The sequence below is a fragment of the Vipera berus genome, assembly GCF_964194415.1.
Source record: "Vipera berus genome assembly, chromosome: 3".
NCBI lineage: Eukaryota > Metazoa > Chordata > Lepidosauria > Squamata > Viperidae > Vipera > Vipera berus.
This window is the reverse complement of record NC_138204.1, coordinates 96,317,894-96,330,086: the sequence shown is the minus strand read 5'-3', so window position 1 is coordinate 96,330,086 and position 12,193 is coordinate 96,317,894. Positions and strand designations below refer to the sequence as shown.

Genomic DNA, 12,193 nt, shown 5'->3' with positions numbered 1-12,193 from the left:
ACACTCTGACCATCATAAATATGAATCAGTTGCCAAGCATCTGTAAATCACAAGACCCTGGAAGTGCTGCAACATTCCAGCTGATCGATGCTTTTTCTGGGCTCAGAAGTGCCAGGATCAGTGCCTGGCACTGATCCCAGTCTTCCACTGAGCCCTGACAGGCCCAAAGAAGCACTGATCCTGGCACTTCCACTGAGCCCTGACAGCCCTGCAGCTCCAGCCATCTCTGATTCAGGCTTGTGTGGTGCTGCCACCAGTTCAGCCCATTCCCCTTCCCCGCTACCACTTTTCTAGGATGGTCGCGTACCACCTGCCAGGTGCCAATATACCACAGGTTGTACTCATATCACTGGTTGAAAAGCCCTTGTCTATGTAGTACACCACTCTTTTCCTTCTCCTCCCCAGTTTTTGAATGTTGAATATTTCATGGGGTTTCTTAATATCCCCTTTCAAACTTCCCTTTCAGTCCAAATGTGATTACTCCCTTAAAATATTTTTTTTCTTTTCTTTTACTTTTAACATTTTCCCACACAATCTTGTACACTTCCCTTTAATTCAGCAAATTTATTACTAGTATTCGGATCTGCCTGGAAATTAGGATTACTCCAGAATTTTACTAAAGGTGCTTTTTCAAAAAGCAACTGAACTTTTTTGGTTCTTTTCCTAGAAAATGTTTTGCTTCTTGTTATGTCCGGCACAGCGATCGATCACACGGAGGCAGGTCAGGGTTAATCCGTTTATTTTTGGTACACGTGGCCGAACTGGCCTTACCTGCCCCGGTTGCCCAATATATATATGCCTGGATCACCTGACGCTAGCCAACCCGCTGGCTCTAATCTCCCACGCTTGCCCTGGTCACCCAACCTGGTGTCCAGGAATTCCCACCGGCCGGGTTAGCCAATCAGGTGGCCGGACAGGTGTGTACATAACACCCCTTTCCCCCCAATTGTGTCTGCTCTCTACCTTGTAGTCCTTGCTCCACTGATTCACCCCCTTATATAATCCTTTAGGTATGCCGGAGGCCTGTGTGCCCTGGCAGGATATCTCCCTGGTGGACTGTCAGGTCCCGGCTCCCTCCCTTGGACTGGCCTCGTTGGCACTGGCTGTTCACTCATCTGCCGGTGCCCTGCTGGCTGTGAGGTTCCGATGGGTTCACTTTGCACTGTGTCGGTGGTTGGCTCTGGTGACCCTGGTTCGGCTATGACGGCCCTGGGTCCCCCAGCCTCTGTTGGTCTGGCCAAAGCCCTGGTGTAGGGTCGCGGTGGGGTGTCTGGGAGAGTGAGTGGTTCAATGTGTGTGTTATTTTTTTTTATTTAAAAAGTTTTACAATACATTTTGACTTTAATCCCCCCCTCCCCCACCCCTATCCCTCTCCCCCACTCCCCCCTCCCCCCCCGACTTCCCAGAGCTAAATACAGGGCATAAAATCAAAAAACAAACATAAACACCCCTATGTTATCAACAATAAACTATAAATTCTATCTCTCTCTAGCTCATATAAAATGAGTACAAACAATATTAATATTACAAATAAAGTAGTAAAGAAAAAGAGGAAAACAGAAAAAGATCTTTACTCAAAATAAATTTTCTTAATCCCAGTCCTTATTCATATTAATTTCAAAAAAAAAGGAAAAGAAAAAAAAACTTTCACCTGCTATTTGCATTCTCCCACCTTTCTCTAATTTCCAAACAAATTCTCAGTTACGCACCAAAAGCGCTTATCTCTGTTAATCTTAATAATCTCCAACCAAACTAAACTATAATCAAAAATAGTTCTTGCATGTATCACGCCAAATGTCTCACAGTTCCAAATCATCCTTAAGTTCAAATAAAAGTTCAAATAAAAAGAGTATATATATAAAAAAATTAGGCAATCTCTAAGACAACTTGTTGTTAATTAGGAGCTTACATACCCACTCTTAGTTCAACACATACTTTAAGCCCATAACCCTAATATACTTTTCTAGCAAGCAAATAACATCAATCTTAAATTGTGTAAAATATTAAAAAAAAGAAAAAAACAACTTTCTTTCTCCTCTATAATAATTTTACTCCATTGACATTCTAATCTAAAAATTTAATCAGCAATCTTAACGCCCCAAAACTTTTGGAGCACCTCTGTCATGACCCCCAAAACTTCTTTAGACCGCTCTCCTCCTACATCTTCACTGTAAGCACACTTTGAAGATTCCATAACTTTCTGCTGGTCTTGCTCTTGCTCTCGTCTCACTCTTCTTAGGGCGGCACGCGTCATCTTCTGGCCTCCTGCAGCAACCGATGAGACTGTGGCTTGATCCCCTCCAACACCATTGTCCTCTGTCTGTCTATCTGCAACATCTTGAAACTTTCCCACACCGTATCCTTTTGCAGCTTCCAAAAATGATAGGGGGGTTGCTTTTAACACATTACTATAAAAATCACGTGCCTGAGCCACAGTAACCAAACGATGTCTTTTACCTTCGTGCATCGCCACCAACCCAACTGGAATCTCCCATCTGAACTTAATATCACATTTCTTAAGTTCCTGTACTAGAAATGCAAAATCTTTCCTTCTCCTTAGGATCTTCGGAGGGATCTCTTTTAAAACCAAAACTTCTTGCTCAGCCACTACCAAATTAGTATCATAAGCAGCTTGAATGACTTCATCTCTAATTACTCTCTTTGTAAAATAGACCACCACATCTCTGGGTAACTTCCTCTGTCTTGCAATCCATGAATTTACACGAAAAACTTTGTCCATATTTCCCTCAATTTCAGATGCTGACTGGCCCAGTACCCCTTCCAGAGCCTCAGAAATCAGCTGCTTTAAATCTTCTTTACCATTCTCCTTTAAACCCCTAATTCTAATAGCATACTGCATCTGATTATACTGAACAAGGCTCAATTCTTCGTCCATTTTATCCCTTATATTTTCATTTTCTAATACCTTTGCTTCTAATATAGAGTTCTTTTGACTGAGATCCTCCACTTTTATATCCAGCTGTAGCACACATTCAGCTACGGATTCAACCTTAGACAAGATGTCCACCCTCATTGCTCTCAGCTTCTCTTCCATCTTCTTCTCCAATTTCTCCATTTTCTCCTCCAATTTCTCCTCCAGCTTTTTCAACTTTTCATCCATCATATCAGACATCAGTTGTGCATGCTTTCCAAGAGCGTCTTGTAAATCCTTAAGCGTCAATACCGGGGGAGATGCAGGAGGAAGCAAAGCTTGCAGTGAGGTCTGTTGCACCAGGGAAGACCCCGCATTCCGAAGAGCTTTAGAAGTTTTAGCCGCCATCTTCCCCCACTTTCACTTATTACGCACTTTCACTTTAAAGCTATAAAATCCATTGAGCTAGAGAGTAAAAATAAAGAGTCCACTTCACCTTGACCTCCTGTACCGCTCTGCCTGCATCTTGATAATCAAAAGTATTTCCTTTTGGCAGGGGTGGTTGCTAACGCCTGGCTCTGCTCCAAGAATCCCAGAGCAGAGGCGCTGCGCAGCTCGGAGCAACCCAGGCTTCGGGGGGGCTCATCCTTCAGCCGCCCAAGCTCTCAGCTCAGGCGGCCCCGGAGAGCTCAACCCCTACCTGGGGCCTCACCCCCTCCTCTTCTCCCGAGGAGGGGGCTTCAAATCCATCTAAACAGCTGATCGGCGCTGTTTACGATGGAAAAACACAGCTGCGGAGCGGGCAGCCCGAAAACGGCTGTCTTTCGACGTCGCGTCGCCACCGGAAGTCAATGTGTGTGTTATTTGGTGGCTGCTGGGTTTCTCCGTGTTTTTGTGGGGTATTCTTTGGGGCCCTTTTCCTCAGTTGGTCAATGTGTCTCCTGACCTGGCGTTTTCCTTCCCCCTCTATAATGTACGATACTGGGCCCAGCTTGTCCACCACCACTCCCTGTATCCACTTGTCTCCTTGGCCGTAGTTCTGGGCCCACACTAAGTCCCCAATGTTCAATGACCTGGCCGTGCAGTCCTGTTCCATTTCCACTGTTGCCCTATCTGGGTGGAGCCTATCTAATTTGGTCATGAGTCTCCTGCCCCACCTCATTTCTGCTGGGATTTTCCCGGTTGCTGTGCACGGTGTAGTGTGTTGTGCCAGCAAGAACTGGGCCAGTCTTTGGGGCCAGTCACCAACAATGATCCGGCATAGTGCATCTTTGGTGGTCCTCACGTTCCTCTCTGCCAATCCATTGCTGGAGGGATGGAAGGGAGCCGATGTTGCGTGCCTAATCCAATTGGCCTTGAGGAAGTCCTGAAATTCAGTAGATGTGAATTGAGGGCCATTGTCAGACACAACTACGTCAGGTAACCCGTGAGTGGCAAAGAGACTCCTCAGAACCTGTATCGTCTTAGTTGACATCGTGTTCTTGACAGGCACCACCTCTAACCACCGGGAATAGCTATCGACCACAATTAAGAATGTTTGACCCTGAAATGGCCCTGCATAGTCAATGTGTATGCGGGACCAGGGGTTGTGTGTTGCCTCCCACGTGTGGACTGGTGCGTGAGCCTGTTCTGGTCTGGACCTCTGGCATTGGTAGCACCCTGCTACTCTCTCCTCGATGGCCTTGTCCAACCCTGGCCACCATAGGTGGCTTCTGGCCAGGGCTTTCATGCGCACTATCCCCTGGTGCCCTTCATGTAGTTCACTGATGACCTTTTCCCTTAATTTTTCTGGCACTATCTCCCTGATCCCCATAACAGGCAGCCTAAGTGTGATGATATCTCGTCCCTTCTCCTTAGATAAGCCTGGAATTGTGGTTCCAGGTTCCCGCATTTCCACCCCCCTAGGACCCAGGTCGCCACTCTGCTTAGCACTGGGTCTTTGCAGGTGGCATTGGTGATGTCCTTAGCTGTCAAGGGGCATTCTGGGAGTTCTTCTAATGTTAGGATTTGTCCCACAGGGGCTGGGGCTGTGTCAGTGTCTGGGAGGGGTAACCTGCTTAATGCATCTGCATGACCCATTTCTTTTCCCGGTCTATATTGGATGGAGAATGTATAGGCTGATAGGAATATTGACAATCTCAACATCCTTGGCAACATTATTTGTGGAGTCTGTCTGTCTGTTGTGAACAGGCCTAGCAGGGGTTTGTGGTCAGTAAATATTGTGAAATTCCTCCTGTATAAATAATCGTGAAATTTCTTTACTCCTGCCACGATTGCTAATGCCTCTTTGTCTATTTGCGCGTAGTTGTGCTCTGCCTTGGTCAGGGTTCTGGAATAATATGCTATGGGTCTTTGTTCCCCGTTAATGTCCCAGTGGCTGATCACTGCTCCCACCCCATATGGCGATGCATCACATGCTAAACAAATTGGCTTTCCCTCGATGAAGTGGGTGACCATGGGCCTACTGGATAGTATGTCCTTTAATGTTTGAAAACTTTTTTTGTGTTGTTCCCACCACTGCCACGTGGTTTTTTTGTCTAGTAGCCTGTGCAGTGGTTCTGCTATGACAGCTTTGTGAGGTAGGAACGCTTGGTAGAAATTTATGAGACCCCAAAATGCTTGTAACTCCGCCTTATTTTTGGGTTCTGGAGCTGCTTTGATTGCTTTTATTTTTTCCTCTGTTGGATGTATGCCCTGGGCATCAATCCTGTATCCCAAAAATTCAGTGGATGCTACTCCAATGGAGCACTTCCCTTTTTTTAATTTGAGCCCTGCAGCTCTAAATCTCTCCAGTACCTTTTCCAATCTTTCAGCTAAAACTCCCTCATTTTCCCCTGCTATCAATACGTCATCAAAATAGGGACACACCCCAGGTATACCTTTCAAGGTCCTCTCCATTACTTCTTGGAATATACCTGGGGCTGTTCCTATACCAAATTGCAGTCCGTTGACTCGGAACGCCCCCTTGTGGGTGACTATCATTTGACCATCTGCTGCCTCCCTGGTAACTGTTAGTTGCAAATACGCCTGTGCTAAATCGAGTTTAGCAAAGATGGCGCCATTCTGGATGGTCGCGAGGACCTGCTTCACCGTCGGGACTGGGTAAACATGCTGATTTAAAGCTTGGTTTAGAGTCGCTTTATAATCGGCACAAACTGTCACGTCCCCGTTGGGTTTTAGGGGGGTGACGATAGGCGTTTCCCTGGGTTCCCCTTCTACCGTTTCCAACACTCCCTGGCCCACTAGTTTGTCTAGTTCGGTTTCTATTTTTTGTTTGAGTGCGAAGGGCTCCCTCCTAGCCTTAATTCTTATGGGAGGTACTGTAGGGTCTAGTTTTAAACTGATAGGCGGCCCCTTGTATTTGCCAAGCATCCCATTGAAGTTATCGCAGACGGACTGTAACAATCGGTGCTGTATTGTTAATTCCCCCGACCCAAATACCTAGTGGCCCGAACCAGTTGAGGCTGATTAAGCTGGTTCTCCGCCCCTCAGTGACTAATAGTTCTAGTGGCCCCTTAAAACTCTTAAAACAGACTTCAAGGGTGACTATTCCTCGCACTTTTATGGGTGTCTTTTGGAAGTCTGCCAGCTGGATGTGTGTATGTTTGATGGGGACCCGACAAACACTTCTAGCCTCGATGCACGCCAGTGTTTCCCTTGAGATTATGGACACCGCAGCCCCTGAATCCACCTCCATTCTGCAGTGGATGCCCTGCAAATGGACCTCAATTTGTAGTTTGGGGCTAAGCACTTGGTTGATGGCCTCAACCGTCCCCCGGTTAGGGGTTCGTGCCTGTGGCCTGTGGGTCTCTTTGCCACTATCACCGGGGGTTACCTTACCTGTGGCCCAGGCGTTGATGTCATGGAGGTTTTCACGCAGTTTGCTTCTGCAGATGCTCTGGATGTGGCTGATTTTTCCACAATTCCTGCATTTTGCGTTCCAGAATCGGCAGCCCGTGCAGGGGTGATTTCCCCCACAGCTTCCGCATTTGGATTCTGAGTCCCTATGCCTGTTCAGGCCTTCCCTTGGTGGTCTTGTTTGTTGGGATGATGGTGGTCTTCTGGTTCGGTCGGTGTCGTCCGATTGGGTTGTTCTCACGGTGGCCTTTCCGAATCGCCGGGTGACCTCATTGATGTCCGTCTCCCATGGGTAGTCCTCCACCCCACCGTCCACAAGGCACTCTTGGTGGATGGATCCAGCCGTGCCGTTGCTGTTGTGGGGGGGGGTCGCGTTGTCCGGTGGCTTCGTAAGTCAGCAGTTCATCGAGGACTTCTTGTAAGTTCCCAGTGGGCTTGGCTATTATTCTGTTTTGTAGTTGTTCATCGCGTAGGCCTAGGACCACTCTGTCTCTGATGCGCACCTCTAGGTTATCGTACTTACAACGGAGTGCGGCTTCCCTCACTGCGGCCATGAACTCCATTATGGATTCCCCCGATTTCTGGTTCCGCCTTTCGAAAATCCTTCTCCAGAAGAGTTCAGATCGTTTAGGGGTAAAGTGTTCTCGCAGCTTCCCCAAGAGGTTGGCATACGAGACGCTGGCGACTGTTGCTGGCTGGCATAATCCCACGGCGACCCGGTAAACCGGCTTTCCGCTGATCGTCAGCAATGCGGCAGCCTTCTTCCGATCATCTGTAATGCCATTCTCCAGCATGTATCCCTCGACTTGGCCTATGTACTCCTCCCAATCTTCTGGGTGTCTGGGGTTGAATTCTCTTATTGAGCCGACTTGTGCCATTCTCACTCGTCTGTTCGTGGGGTTGGTGCTGCTGACGGCTCTTTGCATTTCCCGCTCCGCGCGCTTCCTGCTCTCGCATCTTTTTTCTCCACTGTTCCGCCGAACCCACCTTCGTCACCACTGTTATGTCCGGCGCAGCGATCGATCACACGGAGGCAGGTCAGGGTTAATCCGTTTATTTCTGGTACACGTGGCCGAACTGGCCTTACCTGTCCCGGTTGCCCAATATATATATGCCCGGATCGCCTGACGCTAGCCAACCCGCTGGCTCTAATCTCCCGCGCTTGCCCTGGTCACCCAACCTGGTGTCCAGGAATTCCCGCCGGCCAGGTTAGCCAATCAGGTGGCCAGACAGGTGTGTACATAACACTTCTCATCCAAGAAGCTTCTTCAGTTCTTTGGTTTTCAAGGAAAAAACACCTTTGGGACAGAATTTATTTTTAAGGGTATGATTAAACCTCTGTAATGGCTGCTTTAGTCTAACTGTGGGTGACAAAAAGATGAATGCCATAATGTGCCAAACGTTTCCTCAGAAGAATATTTGAGAACTCTTTACTGGCATCTCTCTGTAGTGTTCATGATGCACATCCTATTTCAAAGATGTTCTGGAAGGCTGCAGCTGCCTCATGGTGGACTTAACAGATAAAAAGGAGGTCTGGGCCTATTTGAATAACACATCAGTAATTATTAAACATAAGCTACTACTGTGCTATCTCTACCATCATGCTTTACTGAAGAATACAAAAAAACCAATTACTTACCTGCTTTGTGTGCTTTGCTGAAAAATAATCCATTCCCCATTTCACAGACTTGCTAAGCATTATGGGATATGTCTTCTGTTTCCCACTCTTCCTAATCGGTAACTTTACAACACAGCTTGCAACATCCATGCAAGATGGGCCTGAAGTAACCATTTTCTCTATTAAAACCTCAACAACAGGTTTTCTTGCATTCTATGAAAAAATGTCTTGAGTTGTCCCACACGTTGGAGGTGTCTAAAGAAGTAAAAAGGTTTGTGGAACCAGTAAACTGTCCTTTGGAATCTGAGGCTACCATATTATTTCTTATTTCTCAAAAGTAGGCTGGAGTTTTTAAACTGTAGAACTTTACAGGCACCTGTGGCCAAGGCACTAATGACAGTGCTTGTGATGGATCACAGCCTACAGCTAAGAGACAGGTAATGGTGCCCGTGATGAATCACAGTTCTATTAGTCTGAACAACACTTTGTGCAGAACTTATTCAATGAATTAGTCTGAATTTATATCACAGCAAATTCTAGCTAGCCCATATAGTGTCAACTAGCAGTTTTTGAAGGTAAGTAGTTAGAAACCCTGCAGCGATTTCTAAGTTGTAGCTTAATCTTTCATTATTGATTATAATTAAAATGTGGCTCTGCTGAGTGACCTGGGAGCATTGGATGAGGCATTCCATACTGGAGGTATGCATGTTCCAGGTAGGCATTCCATACTGGAGAAGACTGCATGTTCACCCCATTGTTTATTAGTCCCCGCTTTATTTATTTTATTTTTATTTTATTTTATTTAATTTTTATACCTCCCTTCTCCCGAAGGACTCAGGGCGGTGTACAGGGCAATACAATAAAATACAATAAAATACTTTGGGCTATCTTTGCTAATTTTAATGTTAATATTTATTGTTTATTGCTTTACTCTTTTATATTGTCATTTTAAACTGCCTAGAGTCACTTGCTGGTGAGAAAGGCAGCATATAAATTTAATAAATCAATACATTAGAACAGGCAGAAATCCATTTGGCTTAACCGCCTTCTGATTATGTACATCTAGTTTGATTATGCTAACTCTGGGGCAACCCAAGAAGGAACAACTGAATTGGATAGTGATTTGAAGTGATTAATATGTACCTTTGTTGCTTTAGAAAATATATTATAAGTTGTTTGGCAATAAAAATCATTTTTTATTTTTTGAAGACTCCAACACATCTATATATTAAAAATATTACTATTATCTATTCTTATTGCTTTATGATGCATTGCTGATTGATCATTCAGATTAATCAAATGTTTAAAGCTAGAATGTATATAGAAAAATTCTTCATTCCTCACTCCTTATGCATTTTTAAAAAGATTGATAATTTTACATTATCTGCCTTAAAGATGGGCTATAAACTTATTTTTAAATGTTACCATTTTCCCAGAAATTACAATTGATAAAATTTGTCTTTTATGAAATAGGCTTTTAGGTTTGAATCCACTATTTTTAACTGTATACAGTCCAGCTTCATGTGATCATATTAAAGAGAATGATATATGATTGCAGATATTCATCTTCTGGCTCAAAGGATGTTGTAAATGTCCTGTTGTTCATTTACTTAGATCTGTAAAATAAAAAATGAACAGTAAAGAAACAAATTTGCACCTGAACAGTTTATGTAGTTCTTTTTTTATCTGATCTGCAGCAGAATGCAGCCTGCAATGATGTTAAGATATCAATCTACATGGACAATAAGATTCTGACATGTCATTATCACCATTTTAAAGCCAAATGGCTAAAACTACTCAAGTGATTCAAAAACTGTAGACCATTCTATCACTGAGCAATTTCTTTCTATTTTTAAGATGGCCTTTGAGACAATCACATGTAATAAACTTTAATATTTTATTAGGCAATTCCTGATATTTTGGGATATAAATTCTGGCAGTCAGAATGAATCTGAAGCACCAACATTTTAAATATAGGAGTGGGATACACTTGAGGAAAGATGGGATATAAATGCAGTGAATAAACAAACTCCCAATATCCTCAGACAACACAGCCAATAGAAGGATACTGGGAATTGTAGTCCAGCAATGCTAAGAAAGACCCCATTTCCTTCTTAATTAAGAAAGAAAAAGTTCCAATAAAATGTCCACTACAGAATTATTTGATATTTACATATATCTCAACACAAATTGGTATTTTACTAATCCCATTTGCATTGATTGCAGTTAAAATGAAAGCCCCCGTCATACAATAATATTCCAATGAAATTCCTTCCATTCAGAGCAATGGGAGAGAAGTACTATGGGGATGGGGGTAATACTTAAAAACAGTTAGGCCTGGGACAGGGAAGTACAAACATCAGCCATCATTTCATCTCCTATAGTCTGATGCTGAATCCTAGCAGGTTCCAAGATTGAAGACCAGGAGATCCCTCTGTCCTGACGCTGAAATGAGTGGAAGCTTTAATTTAATTTCAATGGGGCATTCTCACTGATTTCATTCACTTCAGTGCAACAAATTCAATCAGTGTGCGTCCTAAAGTTTTCAGGAGAAAGCAAATAATTCTTAGATTGGGTTTGATTGTCCCTTGAAGTCAATAAAATTTCATTTAGTGATGGGTATCTTTTCTTGTCCAGTTCATTTCAGAGAGTCTTCTTTTTCAAAATATTTTTCCATTTATTCTAAGTTTGAAAATATTTCATGGGATACCTTATTTTACAATATAATGAATCATTAAATACCAGCTTTCAGCAGTTCAGTAGTTCAATTCTCACTGGCTTAAGATTAACTCAGGCTTCCAACTTTCTGAGGTCAGTAAAATGACGACTGAGATTGTTGGGGGAAATATGCTGATTCTGTAAACCACTTAGAGAGGGCTGTAAAGCACTTTGAAGTGGAATATAAGTCTAAGTGCTATTCCTATTATAAGTGCTTACTAATTCAATTCATCTTATTTTTTGTTCTGGTCCTGTGGCTTATGACAGGTATTTATAAATATGCATGTAGACACATGACTAAGTAAGTGAGTAAGTTGCATATGCAAGTTCAAAGGCCATGAAAATATGTCAATATGAATGCAAATGAAAAAAATAAAGTAAAATGTATGGGCATTCATTTTGAAAAATTCATTTTCAGGCAACTAAATTTGTTGACTGAGGCCAATGAAATCAGTGAAAATAGCCCACTAGGTTTAAAGTTTCCACTCATTTCAGCTCCAGCACAGAGAAAGCTCCTGGTATTCATCTTGGAATCTCTCTGGATTCAGCAACAGACCAGAAGAGATGAAATGCTGGCAGATTCATCATTCCGTGCCCCATTCCTCATTATTTTTAAGTATTACCCCCATCCCCATAGTGCTTCTCTCCCATTGCTCTGAATGAAGGGAAATTTATTTAGTTCATAGGAATCTTAAGAAGTGTTCTGATTTAGAAGAACTGCAGAAGACCAAGTTACCTCAGAATCTATTACATCTACAACTTTAGCTGTCAGACTTTTAACTATTTTAAGTGATTTTTTTTCAATGCATAAATAAAGATATAGAAAAGGGAAAGAAATGTTAATATTGGTGAATTAAAATATTTTTCTAAAAGTATACATACAGGAATGCAACGTGGATAGTCAAATTTCCCATTCACACAATTAACTCTTAATGATCTGTAACTTGGATGTAGTTTATGGCCTCTTATACATTGAAATTCAACAGTATTTCCATCTGTGGAATATATTTTATCCCCATTTCTCCACTTCAGCTTTATATTGTGTTCTCTCATATCTTCTTCACTTGTTGTACAAGCAGCTGCAAAAGGACACAGATCAAATGACATATAGAAATTTTGAAGTATTC

At 43.2% G+C, this 12,193-nt stretch overlaps 1 protein-coding gene across 2 annotated transcripts in view; it reads right to left on the bottom strand.

The window, feature by feature from the left end:
• LOC308667065 (complement factor H-related protein 1-like) overlaps window positions 1-12,193 on the bottom strand; it is a 122,341-nt gene that overhangs the window by 63,768 nt on the left and 46,380 nt on the right. The window contains exons 8-9 of one of the 2 annotated variants that reach the window (XM_081326141.1): window positions 11,949-12,145; window positions 9,411-9,964 (exon numbers count right to left, since the gene is read on the bottom strand). The exons of the other annotated variant lie outside the window; for it this stretch is intronic. Of the exons in view, the coding sequence (XP_081182267.1) occupies window positions 9,959-9,964; window positions 11,949-12,145 (203 nt within the window). The 3' untranslated portion in view covers window positions 9,411-9,958. Of the gene's footprint in view, window positions 1-9,410; window positions 9,965-11,948; window positions 12,146-12,193 lie in introns of those variants that run through there. 2 annotated transcript variants of the gene reach the window in all.